The sequence below is a fragment of the Hypomesus nipponensis genome, chromosome 2, assembly GCF_054491055.1.
Source record: "Hypomesus nipponensis isolate SF chromosome 2, ASM5449105v1, whole genome shotgun sequence".
Classification (NCBI taxonomy): Eukaryota; Metazoa; Chordata; class Actinopteri; order Osmeriformes; family Osmeridae; genus Hypomesus; species Hypomesus nipponensis.
In genome coordinates, this window is record NC_140362.1 from 22,000,001 (window position 1) to 22,019,953 (window position 19,953).

At 51.9% G+C, this 19,953-nt stretch overlaps 3 protein-coding genes across 12 annotated transcripts in view; 2 read left to right on the forward strand and 1 right to left on the reverse strand.

The window, feature by feature from the left end:
* The window catches only part of itga10 (integrin, alpha 10), a 26,198-nt gene extending 16,895 nt beyond the window's left edge, over window positions 1–9,303 (forward strand). For both annotated transcript variants that reach the window (XM_084668937.1, XM_084668938.1), the window contains 22 exons: window positions 338–503; window positions 1,094–1,167; window positions 1,358–1,502; window positions 1,602–1,750; window positions 2,331–2,474; window positions 2,788–2,994; window positions 3,503–3,633; window positions 4,078–4,244; window positions 4,391–4,533; window positions 4,637–4,747; window positions 5,078–5,163; window positions 5,401–5,542; window positions 5,671–5,763; window positions 6,229–6,305; window positions 6,450–6,539; window positions 7,012–7,096; window positions 7,190–7,303; window positions 7,614–7,721; window positions 7,865–7,978; window positions 8,061–8,156; window positions 8,746–8,859; window positions 8,949–9,303. In XM_084668937.1, the coding sequence (XP_084525063.1) occupies window positions 338–503; window positions 1,094–1,167; window positions 1,358–1,502; window positions 1,602–1,750; window positions 2,331–2,474; window positions 2,788–2,994; window positions 3,503–3,633; window positions 4,078–4,244; window positions 4,391–4,533; window positions 4,637–4,747; window positions 5,078–5,163; window positions 5,401–5,542; window positions 5,671–5,763; window positions 6,229–6,305; window positions 6,450–6,539; window positions 7,012–7,096; window positions 7,190–7,303; window positions 7,614–7,721; window positions 7,865–7,978; window positions 8,061–8,156; window positions 8,746–8,859; window positions 8,949–9,005 (2,613 nt within the window). In that variant the 3' untranslated portion in view covers window positions 9,006–9,303. The remainder of the gene's footprint in view (window positions 1–337; window positions 504–1,093; window positions 1,168–1,357; window positions 1,503–1,601; window positions 1,751–2,330; window positions 2,475–2,787; window positions 2,995–3,502; window positions 3,634–4,077; window positions 4,245–4,390; window positions 4,534–4,636; window positions 4,748–5,077; window positions 5,164–5,400; window positions 5,543–5,670; window positions 5,764–6,228; window positions 6,306–6,449; window positions 6,540–7,011; window positions 7,097–7,189; window positions 7,304–7,613; window positions 7,722–7,864; window positions 7,979–8,060; window positions 8,157–8,745; window positions 8,860–8,948) is intronic.
* Window positions 9,304–9,449: 146 nt separating this feature from the next.
* polr3c (polymerase (RNA) III (DNA directed) polypeptide C) lies at window positions 9,450–14,338 on the reverse strand. Its single transcript, XM_084668939.1, has 14 exons — window positions 14,183–14,338; window positions 13,862–14,008; window positions 13,454–13,718; window positions 12,883–13,101; window positions 12,669–12,745; window positions 12,461–12,571; window positions 12,113–12,286; window positions 11,514–11,565; window positions 10,919–10,979; window positions 10,662–10,812; window positions 10,465–10,566; window positions 10,286–10,335; window positions 10,040–10,189; window positions 9,450–9,804 (listed from the first exon to the last, which is right to left on the reverse strand). The coding sequence occupies exons 2-14, from the start codon at window positions 14,006–14,008 to the stop codon at window positions 9,726–9,728; spliced, it is 1,638 nt and encodes a 545-aa protein (XP_084525065.1). The 5' UTR covers window positions 14,183–14,338; the 3' UTR covers window positions 9,450–9,725.
* A 239-nt stretch (window positions 14,339–14,577) lies between these two features.
* On the forward strand, window positions 14,578–19,938 carry gba1 (glucosylceramidase beta 1). Of its 9 annotated transcripts, XM_084668942.1 has the most exons (13): window positions 14,578–14,599; window positions 14,686–14,722; window positions 15,521–15,603; window positions 15,728–15,919; window positions 16,259–16,405; window positions 16,502–16,635; window positions 16,846–17,018; window positions 17,140–17,229; window positions 17,732–17,879; window positions 18,191–18,415; window positions 18,612–18,775; window positions 18,909–19,025; window positions 19,114–19,938. In XM_084668942.1, the coding sequence occupies exons 3-13, from the start codon at window positions 15,528–15,530 to the stop codon at window positions 19,217–19,219; spliced, it is 1,572 nt and encodes a 523-aa protein (XP_084525068.1). In that variant the 5' UTR covers window positions 14,578–14,599; window positions 14,686–14,722; window positions 15,521–15,527; the 3' UTR covers window positions 19,220–19,938. The 9 variants fall into 9 exon arrangements, with proteins under 9 accessions (XP_084525068.1, XP_084525066.1, XP_084525072.1 ...); XM_084668940.1 differs by lacking the exon at window positions 14,578–14,599 and having other exon boundaries at window positions 14,675–14,722; XM_084668946.1 differs by lacking the exon at window positions 14,578–14,599 and having other exon boundaries at window positions 14,701–14,722; window positions 15,524–15,603.
* The last annotated feature ends 15 nt before the right edge of the window (window positions 19,939–19,953 follow it).

Sequence of the window (19,953 nt, forward strand, 5' to 3'; positions counted from 1 at the left end):
TCTGTTAATGTTCTCTAGCTCTTTTTGTTCCTGTGTTCCTCTTGTTTTTATAGCTTTCTAAATCTACTGAATTTACATTTTGAGCTTAACATCCAGTCTGTCCTGTTCCTATTTATCATAATTGGATTCTCCTTTCTCTCTCTCTCTCTCTCTCTCTCTCTCTCTCTCTCTCTCTCTCTCTCTCTCTCTCTCTCTCTCTCTCTCTCTCTCTCTCTCTCTCTCTCTCTCTCTCTCTCTCTCTCTCTCTCTCTCTCTCTCTCTCTCCCCCCCCCTCTCTCTCTCTCTCTCTCTCTCTCTCCCCCTCTCTCTCTCTCTCTCTGTCCCTCCCTCCCTCCAGGTGCTAGGTCACTACATCCGCAGGCAGCAGGATCCAGAGACCTTCATCAGTGAGATCAAGTACATCGCCAGTGACCCGGACGAGAAGTACTTCTTCAACGTGACGGACGAGGCGGCGCTCAACGACATTGTGGACGCCCTGGGAGACCGCATCTTCACTCTGGAGGGTGAGGGAGCCGGAGGACAGAGGGAAGGATGGTTACAGGGATGGAGGGAAGGGGGAGTAAGGAAAAGAAAGGAGAGAGTGAGGTGAGGGAGCGAGGGAAGGAGGTAGAGGGGAGATATCAGGAAGACTGAGAGGAACGTTGAAACAAGGGAGGGGATTGTGCCATGCCCCAGAGGAAGTAGGGAGGAAGTGTAGGATGTGCCTCCTATAGGAAGGGAAGGAGGCGGGGCCCAGCTATCACAACACTTACTGGAACCAGAAAGGAAGGCGTCCTGTCGTCCTGAACTCTGTAGAACGGTGAAGGAGGAAGGGAGAGGGGTGCACTGACTGGGGAAGAGAGAGAGAGACACTGTCATCTAAATCAGGTGGCATCTGGAAGAGGGGGAAAGGAAGGAAGGGAGTCTGTGTGTGTGTGTGTGATGACATTGAAAAGATGTGTGTGTGTGTGTGTGTACTGGAGTTGCAGATCCAAGTAATGACAAACAAGTGAGGTGGACTGTCATGTCGGGCGGTGGTGAACTCCACCCTCATGTTGGTGTGTGATGCCTTCCTGCTGCCCTGCACCTGCTTCATGTGTGGTGTCCTTCACAGGGACCCTGGGCAACAACCAGAGTGCCTTCAACATGGAGATGTCTCAGATCGGCTTCTCTACACACACTCTGGACGTGAGTCCCACCTAGGGTGTGTGTGTGACCGCTCCTTCTGTCTGCGTGTGTGTGTGTCTGTCTGTCTGTGTGTGTGTGTCTGCCTGCCTGTGTGTGTGTGTCTGCCTGCCTGTGTCTTTTAACAATATGTTATATGTGCTGTTGTCTGAGTCACCCAGCCCCCCTCCTCTGTGTCCCTGGCTGTGTTTAGGATGGGATCCTGTTTGGGATGGTGGGAGCGTACGACTGGGACGGGGGGGTGCTGAAGGAGGGCGTGGCTGGGACCATCAAGCCCCCCAGAGAAGCCTTTGAGTCTGAGTTCCCCCTGGAGCTCAAGAACCACGCCGCCTACCTAGGTACCTGTCCATACACATCAGCCTGTCCACTGCTTACATAGATGAATCCTGTCGCATGGATATTTTGTGTGAACTGTACGTGTATGTGTGTGTTTGTAGGCTACACGGTCTCCTCGGTGATAGTGGGGGACTGGAGGAGGCTGTATGTGGCAGGAGCGCCCAGGTTCAAACACAAGGGGAAGGTCATCCTGTTTGAGCTCAGCGACAGTGGGGACGTGGACATCACACAGGCACTGAACGGAGAGCAGGTACGCCTCTCATGTCCCTCACTGGGACCTCACTACAGCCTCACTGGGACCTCACTACAGCCTCACTGGGACCTCACTGCAGCTGTCCCTCACTGGGACCTCACTGCAGCTGTCCCTCACTGGGACCTCACTGCAGCTGTCCCTCACTGGGACCTCACTGCAGCTGTCCCTCACTGGGACCTCACTATAGCTGTCCCTCACTGGGACCTCACTGCAGCTGTCCCTCACTGGGACCTCACTGCAGCTGTCCCTCACTGGGACCTCACTGCAGCTGTCCCTCACTGGGACCTCACTGCAGCTGTCCCACACCTGAATCCTCTAGAACAGGGGTGTTGAATCCTGGTCCTCAGGGGCCCCTGTCCTGTATGTTTTAGATGTTTCCCATACAGGACAAGGGGTCCTGAGGACCATTCGACATCCCTGTTCTAGGACAAGTGGAGAAATCCGATCAAGGTCACCACACACTGGTTGGAAACTGAAATGTTTCTTAAAGATTTCAGATTGGTGACCTGAGAGGGCTTTATACCAGTCACCCCGTACAAACACAGTAATGCATATGTGTGTGTGTGTGTGTGTGCAGATAGGGTCCTATTTTGGCAGTGAGGTGTGTGGGGTGGACGTGGACCAGGATGGCATCACAGATGTGCTGCTGGTGGCAGCGCCCATGTTCCTGGGAGCGAGGAGCCGAGAGGCTGGCAGAGTCTACATGTACTCTCTGAACGCAGTACGCACACACCACCACAACACAACACACAACACACACCACCACAACACAACACACAACTCACACCACCACAACACAACACACGCCAGCACAACACAACACACGCACCACAACACAACACAGACCACCACAAGACACAACACACAACACACTCCAGCACAACACAACACACAACACAACCAAGGACACATCACATCCTGAATATTCATCCTCCTTCCACCCTCTCTGCTCTTGTTTTCTCCCCCCTGTTCTCTCCCCTGTTCTCTCCCCCCCCCCTCTTTCCCCCCTCCCTCTCTCCCCCCCTCTCTCTCAGGGGGAGGAGTTTGTTCCTAACGGCACCCTCCAGGCAGAGGTCAGAGTGCAGGACGCCAGGTTTGGCTATGCCCTGGCCGCTGCCCACGACCTCAACCAGGACGGCTTCACCGACCTGCTGGTGGGCGCACCACTGGAGGACGACCACACGGGGGCGATATACGTGTACCACGGGCAGGGCATCTACATCACCCCCACCTACACACAGGTAGGCCCTCACCAAAGCCTCACTACAACAGCAAGATTCTAAACATTTGGACATAAATCAGGTTCAGGTTCCTTTGTTTGTACCCAAAGGTAGAGTTGGTCTGCAGTGGAAGAGTTTATGCAGCCTGATGGACGAATGACTTGAATACTCTCTCTTTTCCTCTCCCTCCCTCCCCCCTCCCCCCTCTCCCTCCCTCCCCCCTCTCCCTCCTTCCTTCCTCCCCCCTCCCCCCTCTCCCTCCTCCCTCCCTCCTCCACCCTCTCCGTCCCTGTCTCTCTCTCCTCCCTCCTCTCCCTCCTCCCTCCCTCCTCCCCCCTCTCCCTCCCTGTCTCTCTCTCCTCCCTCCTCTCCCTCCTCCCCACCTCCCTCCTCTCCCTCCTCCCCACCTCCCACCTCCTCCTCCCTCCTTCCCTCTCCCTGTCTCTCCTCTCCCTTCTCTCCTCTCCCTCCTCCCCACCTCCCCACCTCCCTCCTCCCTCCCTCTCCCTGTCTCTTTCTCCCTCCTCAGCGTATTGCTGGCTTGTCCCTGTCTCCCTCTCTGCGTTATTTCGGCCGCAGCCTGAGCGCCCGTCTGGACCTGGATGGAGATGATCTGCTGGACCTGTCTGTGGGGGCGCAGGGCAGCGCCGTGCTGCTCAGGTACACGTCTGAGAGGGGGGTGGGGGTGAAGAAGACTATATGATTACAATATAACTAAAGTTTCTAAAAAGAGGTTTTGAAAGATTGAACAAATAGTATTTCTTTTAAATTTTAAACTCTGAAAATGTAAAAAACATCCCCCCAAAAAAGTGCCAAATTAGTCAGACTTTTTAAACTTCAAACTTTTGCAAAATGTATAACCAATTTTTTTTCCCAGAATATATACTGTATATATTTATTTTAGCTTTCTATACTTTTGGGGGGGTTTCAAAATGTTTTATGACCTTTAGCAACTTTATTTTTTCAGAATAGTTTTTTTTTTTTCTCAGAGATTTTGAAACTTTTTTCCCGGTTTCAAAACTTTTTACAACCTTCCGCAACTTTTTTCTGGGGGGATTATAATGTGCTTTGGGTCCACCCCACTCACACACCTGTGACCTCCAGCTCTCGCAGCATCGTGCAGGTGAACGTCAGCCTGTCCTTCCAGCCACACTCCATCAACGTGATCCAGAAGACCTGCCAGCGCGGCGGCCGGGACTCCGCCTGCCTCAACGCCACCGCCTGCTTCCTGGCACTCTCACGCTCCCCTGGAACACACAGCAACAGCTTCGGTGAAACACTCTCTACTTCCTGTCATCCTCATCACCCCCTCTCTCCCTCATCCTGTCATCACCTGTGTGAGGTGTGATAACGGAAAGACGCTCATTGATGACATGAATTCTTACGTACCCCCTCCTCCCCCCCCACCCCTCCCCAGAGCTGTGGGTGTCGGCCATGCTGGATGACAGGAAGTTGTCAGCGAGGGCCTTGTTTGATGACAGCTCCCAGAGACAGACCCAGCTGGGGGTCAAAGTTCACACGGGGAGAAGTGTCTGCTACACCCTGCCCTTCCATGTCTATGTGAGTCTTAAAGACACACACACACACTCCCACACACACACACACAGCCAGGTTTGTATCGCAGGGCTCACCTCTGACCTCTACCCACCGTTGTCTCATACAGGACACGGCAGACTACATCCGTCCAATCAGCTTCTCCCTGCGGTTCAAGATCAACAACACAGAAAGCGGCCCTGTGTTGGATGAGGGTTGGCCAACCACTGTCAAGAAATCTGTGAGTAGCGCTGCCTGTCTGTCTGTCTACCTGTGTATGTCTGTCTGCCTGCCTGACTGCCTGCCTGTCTACCTGCCTGTCTGTCTGTCTGTCTGTCTACCTGTGTATGTCTGCCTGCCTGACTGCCTGCCTGTCTACCTGCCTGTCTGTCTGTCTGTCTACCTGTGTATGTCTGTCTGCCTGCCTGACTGACTGCCTGTCTGTCTACCTGCCTGTCTGTCTGTCTGTCTGTCTGTCTACCTGTGCCTGCCTGCCTGCCTGCCTGCCTGCCTGTCTGTCTGCCTGTCTGTCTGTTTGAATGTCTCACTCACGCTCCACCTCTCCTCTCAGATCCCGTTCTTTAAAGACTGTGGTGAAGATGACGTGTGTGTGACTGACCTGGTGCTGCAAGCTCATATGGACATCTCTGGAACACGGTACAAGAAGACACCCGCCTCTCTCCCTCTCTCTCACTCTCTCTCTCTCTTTCTCTGTCCCTTCTCTCTATGTAACTCTCTCTCTCACACACACACAAACAGAGAAGTTATAAACAAACACTTCACCCTTTCTGACACTGCTGCCTGACCAGATGGCCACCTCAGCCTGGTGTGTTGAGGGGGAGTGTGTCAACATCGCTGTTCTCTCCAGTGTGTCAACTTCGCTGTTCTCTCCAGACAAATGCCGTACGTGATCCGTAGCCCCCGGCGACGCCTGTCAGTGGAGGTCCAGCTGCAGAACCGTCTGGAGAACGCCTACAACACCAGCCTCACGCTGCAGTACTCACGCAACCTGCACTTCTCCAGCCTCAGCATCCGGGTACCACACACACCAACACACACACATCCACACATCCAGACACACACACACCAACACACCCAAACACAGGCTTACCAAACCAACTGTCTCTCTCTCTCTCTCTCTCTCTCTCTCTCTATCTCTCTCAGGAGGACAGCCAGTTTAAGATTGAGTGTACAGCTCTCAGCTCCAACAGCCACTCCTGCAACGTCAGCTACCCCGTGTTCCGCTCCCAGTCCAAGGTGTGCACACTTCCTCCCCCAGGTCCTCCTCCCCCAGGTCCTCCTCCCCCCGGACCTCCTCCCCCCGGACCTTCTCCCCCCGGTCCTCCTCCCCCCGGTCCTCCTCCCCCCGGTCCTCCTCCCCCCGGTCATTCTCCCCCCGGTCCTCCTCCCCCCGGTCCTCCTCCCCCCGGTCCTCCTCCCCCTGGTCCTCCTCCCCTGGTCCTCCTCCCCCTGGTCCTCCTCCCCCTGGTCCTCCTCCCCCAGGTCCTCCTCCCCCTGGTCCTCCTCCCCTCGTCCTCCTCCCCCTGGTCCTCCTCCCCCTGGTCCTCCTCCCCCTGGTCCTCCTCCCCTGGTGCTCCTCCCCTGGTCCTCCTCCCCCTGGTCCTCCTCCCCCTGGTCCTCCTCCCCTGGTCCTCCTCCCCTGGTGCTCCACATCCTACCATCACCTGGAGACACCCCCCCCACATCTCTGTCTCTCTGCAGGTGAACTTCATGTTGGAGTTTGAGTTCAGCTGCACGGCCCTGCTGAGTAAAGTACAGATGAAGCTGCTTGTTGCCAGGTAACGCCTGTGGTCCCGTCTCTAGTCTGGAGGATGACGCTTCACCATCACCTCAGGCTGTTTATCTGAACACAAACCCTGACTCGCTCAGGGCTCACACAGCAGTGGTTATCCCTTAACGTGTGTGTGTGTGTGTGTGTGAAGTGACAGCGTGGAGAGAGAGGCTACTCAAGGAGACAACAATGTTCAGCTCCAGACCATCGTTCAGTATGAACCAGACCTCTTTATCAGCAGGTAGGTCTAAAAGTACCCACAGCCACTATCCTGAGCTGTTCTGTAACTAGTCCCTCTCAAGACATGTAGTTCACATTGTTTTAATGTGTTTATGATGATTATTTGCCTGTCTCTGTCTGCCTGTCTCTCTGTCTGCCTGTCTCTCTGTCTGTCTGCCTCTCTGTCTGTCTGCCTCTCTGTCTGTCTGCCTGTCTCTCTGTCTGCCTGTCTCTGTGTCTGTCTGTCTGTCTGTCTGCCTGTCTCTCTGTCTGTCTGCCTCTCTGTCTGTCTGCCTGTCTCTCTGTCTGTCTGCCTGTCTCTGTCTACCTGTCTGTCTGTCTCTCTGTCTGCCTGTCTCTCTCTGTCTGCCTGTCTCTCTGTCTGTCTGCCTGTCTCTGTCTGCCTGTCTCTCTGTCTGTCTGTCTGTCTCTCTGTCTGTCTGCCTGTCTCTCTGCCTGTCTCTCTGTATGTCTGCCTGTCTCTCTGTCTGTAGTGACTCTAATCTAAACCGCTACGAGGTGCACCCAACCAGGACAATGTCAGAAGCTATCGGGCCTGAGTTCCAAACACACTTCCGGGTAATGTTACACACACACACACACACGGAACAGCTAGTCTTTTGAATAAAAAAAACAGATTGTGTTAATGTGTGTGTGTGTGTGTGTGTTCAGCTGCAGAACCTGGGCTGCTACTCAGTGAGGGACCTGGAGCTGAGGTTGAGGCTGCCGTCTGTGGCAGCGGGAGACAGAGTCTTCATGACCATCACAGACGTCTTCTCTTACAACGTGAGTGTGACAAGCACCTCTGTCAAGTGTGTGTGTGTGTGTGTGTGAGCAGTGCTCAGTGTGTGTGTGTGTGAGCAGTGCTCAGTGTGTGTGTGTGTGTGTGAGCAGTGCTCAGTGTGTGTGAGCAGTGCTCAGTGTGTGTGTGTGTGAGCAGTGCTCAGTGTGTGTGAGCAGTGCTCAGTGTGTGTGAGCAGTGCTCAGTGTGTGTGAGCAGTGCTCAGTGTGTGTGACCAGTGCTCAGTGTGTGTGACCAGTGCTCAGTGTGTGTGACCAGTGCTCAGTGTGTGTGATGCGTGTGGTGCTGTGTTAGTCCTCAGGGGTGAACTGCAGTGTGGAGGAAGATGTGGCTCGGCTGAACGCCAGACAGAGAGACGCGAGACTGCTCCACCCTGAAGACATGCAGCAGAACGACATGCTGGTGAGACCACACACACACACACACACACACACACACACACACACACACACACACACACACACACACGCTTGGTATGTGAGTGAGTAGCTAAGCAACCTGAATTTCTTTCCTCTGTGTGTGTGTGTGTGTGTGTGTGTGTGTAGAACTGCAGCAGGTCAAGGTGTATTGAGGTGGTGTGTCAGGTTCAGCAGCTCCTCCGGGGTCAGACAGCCCTGATCCGCATCAGCAGGAGAGTGCATGACCACTTCTTCAGACAGGTGAGCCACACACACACACACACGCACACACACACAGCTTACCCCATGGTGTCATGTCATGACATATGGCTTCTTTCCCCAGGCCAAGTTTAAGGCGGTGAAGATAGTGAGTGCATATCGCCTGGCTGCTAAGGAGTCTAACTTGGTGACTCTGGGCAGCAGCGCCCTCTGGAGGGAGGTGAGAGAACACACAACATCCAGACTGACAGACACTGCAGCCTACTCTGAACACACAACATCCAGACTGACAGACACTGCAGCCTACTCTGAACACACAACATCCAGACTGACAGACACTGCAGCCTACTCTGAACACACAACATCCAGACTGACAGACACTGCAGCCTACTCTGAACACACAACATCCAGACTGACAGACACTGCAGCCTACTCTGAACACACAACATCCAGACTGACAGACACTGCAGCCTACTCTGAACACACAACATCCAGACTGACAGACACTGCAGCCTACTCTGAACACACAACATCCAGACTGACAGACACTGCAGCCTACTCTGAACACACAACATCCAGACTGACAGACACTGCAGCCTACTCTGAACACACAACATCCAGACTGACAGACACTGCAGCCTACTCTGAACACACAACATCCAGACTGACAGACACTGCAGCCTACTCTGAACACACAACATCCAGACTGACAGACACTGCAGCCTACTCTGAAGTTCTCAGAGCAGATGTCAGTCTGTAGATACACTGGTCAAGCGATCCTGTCCTCTTTCTCTCCCTTCATCGGCCAGACTGTTTTGGAGGTGCTGAAGGGGCGGGCCATCCCCATCTCTCTCTGGATCCTGATTGGTAGCATCATCGGAGGCCTGCTTTTATTGGCCCTCATCATTTTCATCCTATGGAAGGTACGTGTGTGACAGCTCAAGGGTCTAAAGAGTGCCTGATAACGATCAACATCTGGTTCTTAGAGTCATCCCTCCCCTCCTTCTTCCAGCTTGGGTTCTTCACCCGGAAACAGAGAGGAGATGAGGATGAGAAGCACGAGGACTAAACCGTGGCTACGGCTGATGCAAATACTCACCGTGACAACCAGAGAAGCGGGAGCCAAGGCCCAGAGACGCAGGGCCTCAGCCGTGGGGTTGGGCTGGGACTAAAGCCTGCACACATCACCGCCCTCCTGGACACAGGGAACACTGAGCTCACAGGTCCAGTCCAATGGACATGCACTATGCACCTGCTCCTTCAGGGTTGGGGGCACTAATGGTCATGTAAATAGGATTTTCTTTTGGTGTATTTCAAAGAAATGCAAAGTGTATCAAACCACATTACGTCTATTTAATATCCAGAAAAGATCATGATTTTACATTTCAACCCATTGATTTCTCACTTGTCTAACTGTTTTGAATTTGTCAAAATAAAATATATATATTTTGGGCCAGATTTTGTGGTTTTATATTCAACCTTGAATTGATCAAATTGCCCAAAACAAGCAAACTACACTTCAAAATATTTTATTACAACCAGATTTTCCAGGCTACTTCAAAATTCAGACATACAATTTGATAAACTAAAATACACTCACCCAAGCAAACACTCCTGAACATAAAGGTTGTGACTAAATACTTAAAGTACTGAACACTGTCCAGAGAGTGAGGAGGCACAGATTGGCTACTTCCTCTACTCTCCTCTGCTCTCCTCTGCTCTCCTCTGCTCTCCTCTGCTCTCCTCTGCTCTCCTCTGCTCTCCTCTGCTCTCCTCTGCTCTCCTCTCCTCAGCGAGTGGCAGTGGAGCTGATATAAGATTCTAGTAGAAAGATGGTCTCATCCACCTGGTTCTCTGTTGAGTCCAACCTAAAGGGAGGAGAGAGACAGGAGAGAGAGAGAGAGACAGGAGAGAGAGAGAGAGAGACAGGAGAGACAGAGAGAGAGAGAGAGAGACAGAGAGAGAGACAGAGAGAGAGAGAGAGAGAGAGAGAGAGAGAGAGAGAGAGAGAGAGAGAGAGAGAAGCCAGTGAGAACAGAGCTCTGGACAGAGATCCTGTAAGCAGGCTGGTGTGGCTGGCTGTCACGGTAACGGCTGCAGTACTTGTTGATGTGGTGTCGTAGAGCTTCAAGCTGCTGCCTCTCAGCGGAGGTGATCATCTCCTCCACCTCCGTCAGCTGCTCTGGCTCCGCCCCGCTGGCCTGCAGGGATGCCAGGATGGCCTCGATACGCTGGGACTTCTCCAGGAGACGCCTGTCAATCAAACACACAGCCAATCAACACGCAGAGCTCTCGGATGGGTGGGACCTCTTACAGTCAGAAAGCAGCTGGAGACCCAAGGTCACTTACTTGTTCTCCTTGGTCTCGAACAGGCGCCTCTCGATTAGATTGGCCACGGTCTGACAGATACAGGAACAAGGGTCATGTGCTTCCATCGTCACTTAATACAGAAATGAGTTCCCTCATCCCAGGTGCTTATAAATATCTACTGCAGACTGAGGAGCAGAGCAGAGCATCTCCCTGCGTACCTTGTAGCAGTGCTGCAGCAGTAGCCTGGCGGCAGACAGCTGGTTCACAGTGTACAGGTAGAAGGTGCGAGAGGGGGCGTGGTCAGGGGTCTTTGGGATTTCCTGAGGAACAGTAAATCAAGAGGTGAGCAGGGTAAGTGCAGAGGGCTTGTTGTTCAGTCTGTGTGTGTGTGTGTGTGTGTGTGTCTGTGTGTCACCTGGAGCTGGACTAGATTCTCAGACAGCAGGGTGTAGAGCATGTCTTTGGCCTCCTTCGCTGGGATCATGGCAAAATCTTCCACCTGCTTCTGTTCCAAGTGCCGTTTCCTTAGCAACAGCCTGAATATCCGTGCTGATCGGGAGCCAAACCTGAAGAACAGAACTAGTCAAACAAAGACCCAGTCTGGCGAAGGACAGATAACTGCAGGTAAAATACAGGTTAAATACACCGCCTCCTCTTCCTCCTCCTCCTCACCTCTCCTGGACTACAGACTCCAATGTGGCTCTCGCCAAGTTGGTCAGTGCTCTGTGAAGATCTGAGAGACTGTGGTCAAGAAATGACGTCCTTTCCTGTCTTGTGGTTTTTATTCCTCCGTAACCACACAGTATGGGTGTGTGTAATATAGACTGTGTGTAATGCAGACTGTGTACTATAGACTGTGTGCAGTATAGACTGTGTACTATATACTGTGTGTAGTATAGACTGTGTGTAATGTAGACTGTGTACTATAGACTGTGTGCAGTATAGACTGTGTGTAATGTAGACTGTGTACTATAGACTGTGTGCAGTATAGACTGTGTGTAATGTAGACTGTGTACTATAGACTGTGTGCAGTATAGACTGTGTGTAATGTAGACTGTGTACTATAGACTGTGTGCAGTATAGACTGTGTTTAATGTAGACTGTGTACTATAGACTGTGTGCAGTATAGACTGTGTACTATATACTGTGTGTAGTATAGACTGTGTGTAATGTAGACTGTGTACTATAGACTGTGTGCAGTATAGACTGTGTGTACTATAGACTGTAGATTGTGTGTGAGACACAGGTCATCACAGTAGAAGGATACTGACGACATACATTCCTCCTCCACTGTCGCCTGACCTTCCCACAAACTCCATCTGAAAAAAAAAAGACCAGGTTAGTGGGAAAACCAGAGAGGAAGAGGAGAGAAAGGATCTGTGGATGTGTGCACTGGCAGGCAGGTAGGCTGGCAGGCAGGCAGACAGACAGACAGACAGACAGGCAGACAGACAGACAGACAGGCAGGCAGGCAGGCAGGCAGGCAGACAGACAGACAGACAGACAGACAGACAGGCAGGCAGACAGACAGACAGGCAGGCAGACAGACAGACAGACAGGCTGGCAGGCAGACAGACAGACAGACAGACAGACAGACAGACAGGCAGGCAGACAGGCAGGCAGGCAGACAGACAGGCTGGCAGGCAGACAGACAGGCAGACAGACAGACAGACAGACAGACAGACAGGCAGGCAGACAGACAGACAGACAGACAGACAGACAGGCAGACAGACAGACAGACAGACAGACAGGCAGGCAGGCAGGCAGACAGGCAGACAGACAGACAGACAGGCAGACAGACAGACAGACAGACAGACAGACAGACAGACAGGCAGGCAGACAGGCAGGCTGTGGGTGTGTGCTTACGGGGTCGTCCACCATCAGAGACAGGTACTGGTCCAGGATGGGACGACTGATGCTGTAGTTGGGTGGGAGGGTACGGAAGATCTCATTGGCTGAGAGGGGCTGTGTGTGGGCGGCGCTGGGCGTGGTTGTGACTTCGCTCATCCGCAGAATGGTCCTCACTATCTCACTGCTGGTCTGGGGGAGGGCAGAGCAGGGGGGGCAGGGCAGGGGGGGCAGGGCAGGGGGGGCAGGGCAGGGCGGGCAGGGAAGGGGTGGGAGGAAAGGGTTAACAAGAAGATCAAATACTGTATTTCTGCTATCAAGTCAAGTTCCAGGTATTAAACGTATCTGTCTGTCTGTGACACTGACCTGGTCCAGCTTGCTGGCCACAGCACTAATGATGGCCTGGTCTCTGAAATGAAGGTGGAACCTTTCAAAGTTCACCTGCCAGTAGATCCCTTCATCGCCGTACGTCTTCGACTGGAGCCACAGAAACAAGATCACGAGTCAAGTAAGAGTGCAGAGTACCTCAGGGTCGTTACAGGATGGTGTTACAGGGGGGGTCAGAGACACTCACCTCTGGGTCCAGCTTAGCCTTCTTCCCTGCCCTCTGCTCCTCTCCGTCTTCACTGGAGCGACGCCGCTTTCCACAACCTGACCCAGACCAAACCCAGTGTGTGAGGAACCAAAACACTAGCGAGTATTCACACACAGGTGAGTTTTTCCAAGGCAAGAGTGATAAACAAACACTAACAGCTTGAGATGGGGTCACCGTGTAATCAAGTTGCTACCTGTAATTGTGATGCCTGGCAGTTTGTAACAGTCAGGGAAGCTTTCTGGTGAGGCAGAGGCAGCAGGAACAGAGGCAGGGGCAGGCGTAGCAGGGGTTGCTGGGGTAACAGAGGCAGCAGTTTTTGGGTTGGCCACTGGAGGGCAGCGCTGCAGGAAATGCGTCTCCACCAGTTTAGAGAAGACATTCACCACCTCCCCATACTCCATACTGCGACCCTCTACAGCGAAGAGAAGAAGAAGCCTGAAAACATCTCATAGGCTTTCCCTTTCTCCACCCTGGGCCTCAGGGACCCCAGTCCTGCATTTTCTCGATGTTTCCCTGCTCCAGCACACCTGGTTCAAATGAATGGGTTGTTATCAACACCAGAAGAAGTCTGGTAACCCCCCTTTCATTAGGTCAGGTCAGGTGTGTTGGAGCAGGGGAGCGTCAAAAACATGACAGGGTGGTCCCTGAGGACCAGGGTTGAGAAAGGCTTTCATAGAGACACACACTGATCCAGAACCACAAACTCTTATCCATCTCTGACTCGTCACACACACACACGTTCGTAGTCGTGGAAACTGACTGACCTTCCATGTTGTGAGTGAGGCGGTCTGCCACGGTCCTGACGCTGGAGCTCATGGTCATGTGACCCCTCTGTAGAACCTCCTCGATGACCAGCTCTCCCGTGTCACCGTAGAGGGTCTTGGCCGTGTAGATGTAGCGGGGGTACCGCAGGATCCTGAGGATTCTATCGCAGCCGCTGCGGTACTCCACCGGGCTGCCGGGTCCTCTGCGGCCGCAGCTAAACTCACAGGCTCCGTGCTGCATGAGCACGCACAGAGACTTCTTCACCTTGAGACAGACAGACAGGCCGCGTCGAGAGGGGTAGCTACAGTCCTCTCTCCTGTGACTACTACCTCTTAATATGGAGTGTTTATAAATGTGTGCCTGAGACATAGAGATGGCGAGAGAGACAGAGAGGGTGTGTGTGTTACCAGGTCCAGAGGGGTGCCCGTCTCATTAGCGATGGCCCGTAGGTTCTGTGTCCCGCCTCTAAGCAGCTTCGTGCCCACCTTCTCCACCACCTCACCGAAGTGCTCCTGCAGCAGCAGCCCGCACAAACGAACTTCCTGAGCCGTCATCTGCACGAGCAGAGAAGACAAATACGCCAGACGGAAAAAGCGTCAGACATACACACAAGTTTACTTGCTAGCAAATTAGCTACGTAGCACACGAAATAGTCGATCTCAACACATAGCTCAGCTACAGCTAACTCAGCAAAGTTAATAGAGTTGTACTCCATGCGTCCCACAAACCTTATCAGATGGACCATTGGCAAAGCTTGTGTAGTATCTCTGAAGATGTTAAAACGTGTAACAGCCCAACATTTAGGTTCACCACTGCTTGAAAACACAGCCGTCAGCCTCACATGTAGCCAGCCCATTGAAAGCTCGTTTCCGGTTGATTTCAATAGTCAAAATAAAAGTCCTAAGACAAACACTGTTCATTAACCACCATCAAAAGTAAACTTAATTCCACCACATAGCGAATACATGCGAATAATGCCGCTAAAACAAGATAATAAATGACGAACAGGCCAAATAATTATAAAAAGCAAATACCGTTGATATCAAAAAGAATGTTAAGAAGTGTGTCAATCCGAATGCTTATTCTGAAGGCAAACTCACTCTCACGATTCTGTCACGTGTGACGTGGTCGTGTTGCATATACCGGTATGTATACATAATGTAGTTATATTCTTCCTTTGCGAATACAAGTATTTTGTTCTGGCATTTAAAGGTTATTTACATGTATTTAGTCACGTGTGGCAGCGGTCAGCCGAGGACAGAGAGGAGGTACGTACAGGTAAATCTAGTGCTTTATGGTCAGACTATGCAGTGGGGAAACCACTTACCTCAGGCCTCTCAGTGTAAAAGACTGGTATATAGATGAAACTTGTTATATATAATGATCACAGTAACATACATCCCCAGCATCACTGTATTGCTTTATAAATGGTCAGACTGTTATATACAGGATACAGGGGAACCACTTTCCTCCAGGGAAATCTGTTCCCCCAACTATACTTTAATCTGCAGATTGTTCTGGCCACGCTATCTGGATAAAATACCCGATAAGGTAAAAGTAATCTGAGACTTATTCACCATGCTGTATACTAGTAAGTTAGACACAGATGAGTTATTTAAACTCAATAAATAAATGATGAAAAATACATGTTAAGTGTTTCTTGACAAATTGAGACATCTGGCGGTTGGTGCGACACATTGCATGACGTAGGCAGCCAGCTTCAGTCATATGACCGCGCTGTCCTACAGCCACAACTTCTGGAAACCCGGAAACTGCAGTAGAAAGTGTCCGTTGGGATATGCATGGACAACTTTATAAATAAGCATCTGAAGTGACATGACGAAGACCAGAATTTGAGTATGGCGAATTGTTTAAATGGTTAGCATCAAAGCTCTGTGGTGGTGCTGAGGTAACCGATTGTGTCTCCCGTAAAGTGTGTGTCAGCGAAAAGAACGCAGCACCTGTGCCCATATTAACTGAGTGTATTGCAGATTTCGAGCATTGTCTCTAAGATGGTCATTTATTAACTACATAATTAGGCCTCATGAGATACCTTCCTCTCCCAGCAGACAGATGATGGCATTGACATTACCAGCAGCTGGTCTCTTACATTTAGGCCTGCTCACAGCAATAGCCACACTCTCCAATGGTAAGGTCGCTATCATCCATACATTCCTCTAGTAGTTGTGCAAAGTTAAGACTCTGTACGATAGCTTAGAATTATAGTAGTTTTATCATTTAATCTATGGCGTTTGTGTAAATGTTTTCTCTAGGTAGCGACAAGTGCGTGGCACGTGACTTTGGCCATGGCTCCGTGGTTTGTGAGTGTAACTCCACACACTGTGACAGTGTTGGGCCAGGCAGCTTGCCGGGGTTCGGTCAGTTCGCCTCCTACCTAAGCAGTAAGGCTGGCAGCAGGCTGGAGAGGGGTCAGGGCCGGGTCCTCCCGAACAGCTCTGGGACAGGTGAGGCACTGGACCCTAGCAGGTACACAGAGAGTAGGACACAATCAGTTGCACCCACATTTTTTATGTACTTATTATTTACCTGATGCTTTTATTCAGAGTGATCAAATCACGTGTCACATGCGTACCACCTTTTGCGTGCCACAAAAGAGCTTTTCAGCTGCCTACAATTTAGCACTCATAACCAACCTAAACCCTCAGAGGAGACAAAAAAAACGTCCCCCAAATGTGAGAGAAAAATACAAACCATGTTTTCCTAATATCAGCCGTGTCAGTGGTCTGTCTGTAGATAACTGGAGCTAACTCCCCTGTGTCTGTTCTTCCACTGGACGCTCTCAGCTGTCAGGCTGACTGTCGTTCCCTACCAGAAATACCAGCGGATCCGTGGCTTTGGCGGCTCCATGACGGACGCAGCAGCCATCAACATCCTGGCTCTCTCTCCAGGAGGCCAGGAGCAGCTCCTGCGCCAGTACTTCTCCCCCGAGGGTGAGTCTTCAGACGGAGGAGACGGGGGGGGAGATGCCTAGCACAGCAGTTTCTGCAGTCCTGGGATGACAGCTGATGCCTGAGTTCTCCCTGCAGGTGTAGGCTACAGCGTGGTCCGTGTTCCCATGGCCAGCTGTGACTTCTCCACCCGTCTGTACACCTACGCAGACACGCCTGGAGACTACAGCCTGGAGAACTTCACCCTTGCTGCAGAGGACACCAACATGAAGGTATGAGACTCTCTCTCTCTCTCTCTCTCTCTCTCTCTCTCTCTCTCTCTCTCTCTCTGTCTCTCTCTCTCTCTCTCTCTCTCTCTCTCTCTCTCTCTCTCTCTCTCTCTGTCTCTGTCTCTGTCTCATCGTATGGATTTAAAACACAGTTAGACATGTCATCAGGACCCCTCACACCTCTCCCATGAAAGCTCGTTCCCTCCCTCCCAGATCCCCCTGCTGCAGCGCGCCCAAGCCATGTCCCCCCGCCCACTGTCTCTGCTGGCCAGTGCCTGGAGCGCCCCCGCCTGGCTGAAGACCAATGGTGCGCTTACTGGGAAAGGCTCTCTGAAGGGCCAGCCTGGGGGGAAGGAGCACAAGACCTGGGCTCAATATTACATCAGGTAAACACACTTCTAAACATCCTAAACACAGACCTGGGCTCAATATTACATCAGGTAAACACACTTCTAAACATCCTAAACACAGACTCGTGTTGGTCCAGACTGATCATGTCTCTCTCAGGTTTCTGGAGGAGTACGCCAGACACAACCTGACCTTCTGGGCCATGACCACTGGGAACGAACCCTCTGCTGGACTCATGACCAACTACAGGTTCCTCTCTCCCCCCCCCCCCCCAGCCTCATACCCCCGCCTCACCTCACTGCCTCACCCCCCAGCCTCACCCCCCCCCAGCCTCACCCCCCAGCCTCACCTCCCCCCCAGCCTCACCTCCCCCCCAGCCTCACCTCCCAGCCTCACCCCCCCCAGCCTCACCCCCCAGCCTCACCCCCCCCAGCCTCACCCCCCCCAGCCTCACCTCACTGCCTCACCCCCCAGCCTCACCCCCCCAGCCTCACCTCACTGCCTCACCCCCCAGCCTCACCCCCCCAGCCTCACCTCACTGCCTCACCCCCCAGCCTCACCCCCCCCAGCCTCACCTCACTGCCTCACCCCCCAGCCTCACTTCACTGCCTCACCTCACTCCTCCAGCCTCACCCCCCCAGTCAACCAGCAGCACTAGCGTAGCTGCATGTCAGTTATTCAACATCATAATAGATGCAAGCGAATGATAGATACCAATATATTTCTTTGAGGAGTGTTTGTCCTGCTGCAGTTTCCAGGCGATGGGCTTCACAGCCGAGGAGCAGAGGGACTGGGTTGGCTTGGACCTGGGCCCCGCCCTGCACGCATCACCATACCCCAGAACACACCTGCTCATTCTGGACGACAACAGGCTGCTGCTGCCACACTGGGCCAAAGTGGTGAGAGAGAGACATAGAGAGAGACATAGAGAGAGAGACATAGAGAGAGACATAGAGAGAGAGACATAGAGAGAGAGACATAGAGAGAGAGACATAGAGAGAGAGACATAGAGAGAGAGACATAGAGAGAGAGACATAGAGAGAGACATAGAGAGAGACATAGAGAGAGAGACATAGAGAGAGAGACATAGAGAGAGAGACATAGAGAGAGAGACATAGAGAGAGAGACATAGAGAGAGAGACATAGAGAGAGACACAGAGAGTGTATGTGAGGAGAGATGGTTGATAGATGCACTGTGTGCTTTGTGCAGGTGTTGAGTGACGTGCGCGCGGCGCGCTACATCCACGGTGTGGGTGTTCACTGGTACCTGGACAGCCTGGTGCCAGCACAGCTCAGCCTGGGCACTACCCACCACCTGTACCCCGAGTACTACCTGTTTGGCACGGAGGCGTGCGCAGGCTGGAGCCCTCTGGACCGGGGCGTGAAGCTGGGCAGCTGGGACAGGGCCGAGCAGTACGCCCATGACATCATAGAGGTCAGACTGACGCGTTCATTCTCTCCTCTCTCGTTGAGTTTATTTTCGTCCCTCAAATGCAACCGGATTCCTCGTCTGTTTCCTTCATTCATTTTGCATGTGAACGTTCACTCTCTGTAACGATTAGAAGGATTAGTTAAAGGAGATACGGCACGCTGCCTCGTAACTCCACGCCCCCCTGTCTGTCTCCCTGCAGGATCTGAACCACGGTGTTGTGGGTTGGACCGACTGGAACCTGGCTCTGGACCCTGGCGGGGGCCCCAACTGGGTCAAGAACTTTGTGGACAGCCCCATCATCGTGGACCCCAAACAAGATGTCTTCTACAAGCAGCCTACCTTCTACAGTCTGGCCCACTTCAGGTACCCACTGCTGGTCTGAGCCACTTCAGGTCTGGGCCAGACACCAAGCTTGCCATGGTCGATAGGTCAAGAGACGCAAGTTCTTCTCAAGTTTCTGTTCAGTTTCACGATTCACGGTCCTCTGTCCTGACAGCACGTTCCTGTTGGAGGGTTCTCAGAGAGTGGGCGTGTCCTCCAGTGAGGAAACAGCTCTGGAAAGCTCCGCCTTCCTCAGACCCGATGGTTCAGTGGTGCTCACCATTCTGAACAGGTGGGAAGAGGTGCACAGGTCTTTATGAATGGGGATAATTCATGTTTATCAATCTGAGTGTGTGTGTGTTTGTGTGTTTGTTTTGCAGGTCGTCGTCGGATGTGAAGTTTGAGGTGTGGCATCCTGCTGTTGGTTTCATCTCCTCCTCCTCCCCTGCCCATTCTCTGCTCACACTGGCCTGGAACACACACTGACACACCTGTACTCTACGCTGACACACACACACACATCTGGACTCTACACTGACACACACACATCTGGACTCTACACTGAACAAGCCTGCTTCTGGAACTGTGTAATCCAGGTCATAGTCCAACCAAATCGCCATGAACCAACCACCTCGTACAACATTCTTAACAGGTCCCACACATTAGAGCTTATCAGTATTTGTGTGACATGACTAAAATGACCGTGTAGATCTGAACACTGAGGGATGATGATCCATACAGGCAAACTTCTCGACCATCCAACCCAACGGTGTGGGATTAAAGAACTACAGCCAAAGATTGTAATCAAATTGACTGCTGTGATTATCTGCACTGATCTTAACCTCTGAAGGTTGAAATAAGCTGTGACGTTTCTCTCTGGCCTGTGGTGATGCAAGAAACATTACAATGCAACAGAAACGTGCTTTCGAAATACTAGGGGTGGGGGAAAAAACAATTCACATTCGAATCACAAATTCGAATTCAGTCTTCTAGCGATTAACACATTTCTAAAATCAATTTTTTTCTATTTTCTTTTTTATCGAATCGTGACCCCAAGAATCGAATCGTGGTACCAAAAGGTTCCCACCCATACGAAATACCCGAACTTTTTCAAATGTTATACATTTCAAAACTTTTGCTTGAATTCCAGTTTATGAATGATGCAGTTTAATCCTGAATAAATTGTGTTTTGACAACGCCCTGAACTTTTGGTGAGTGAC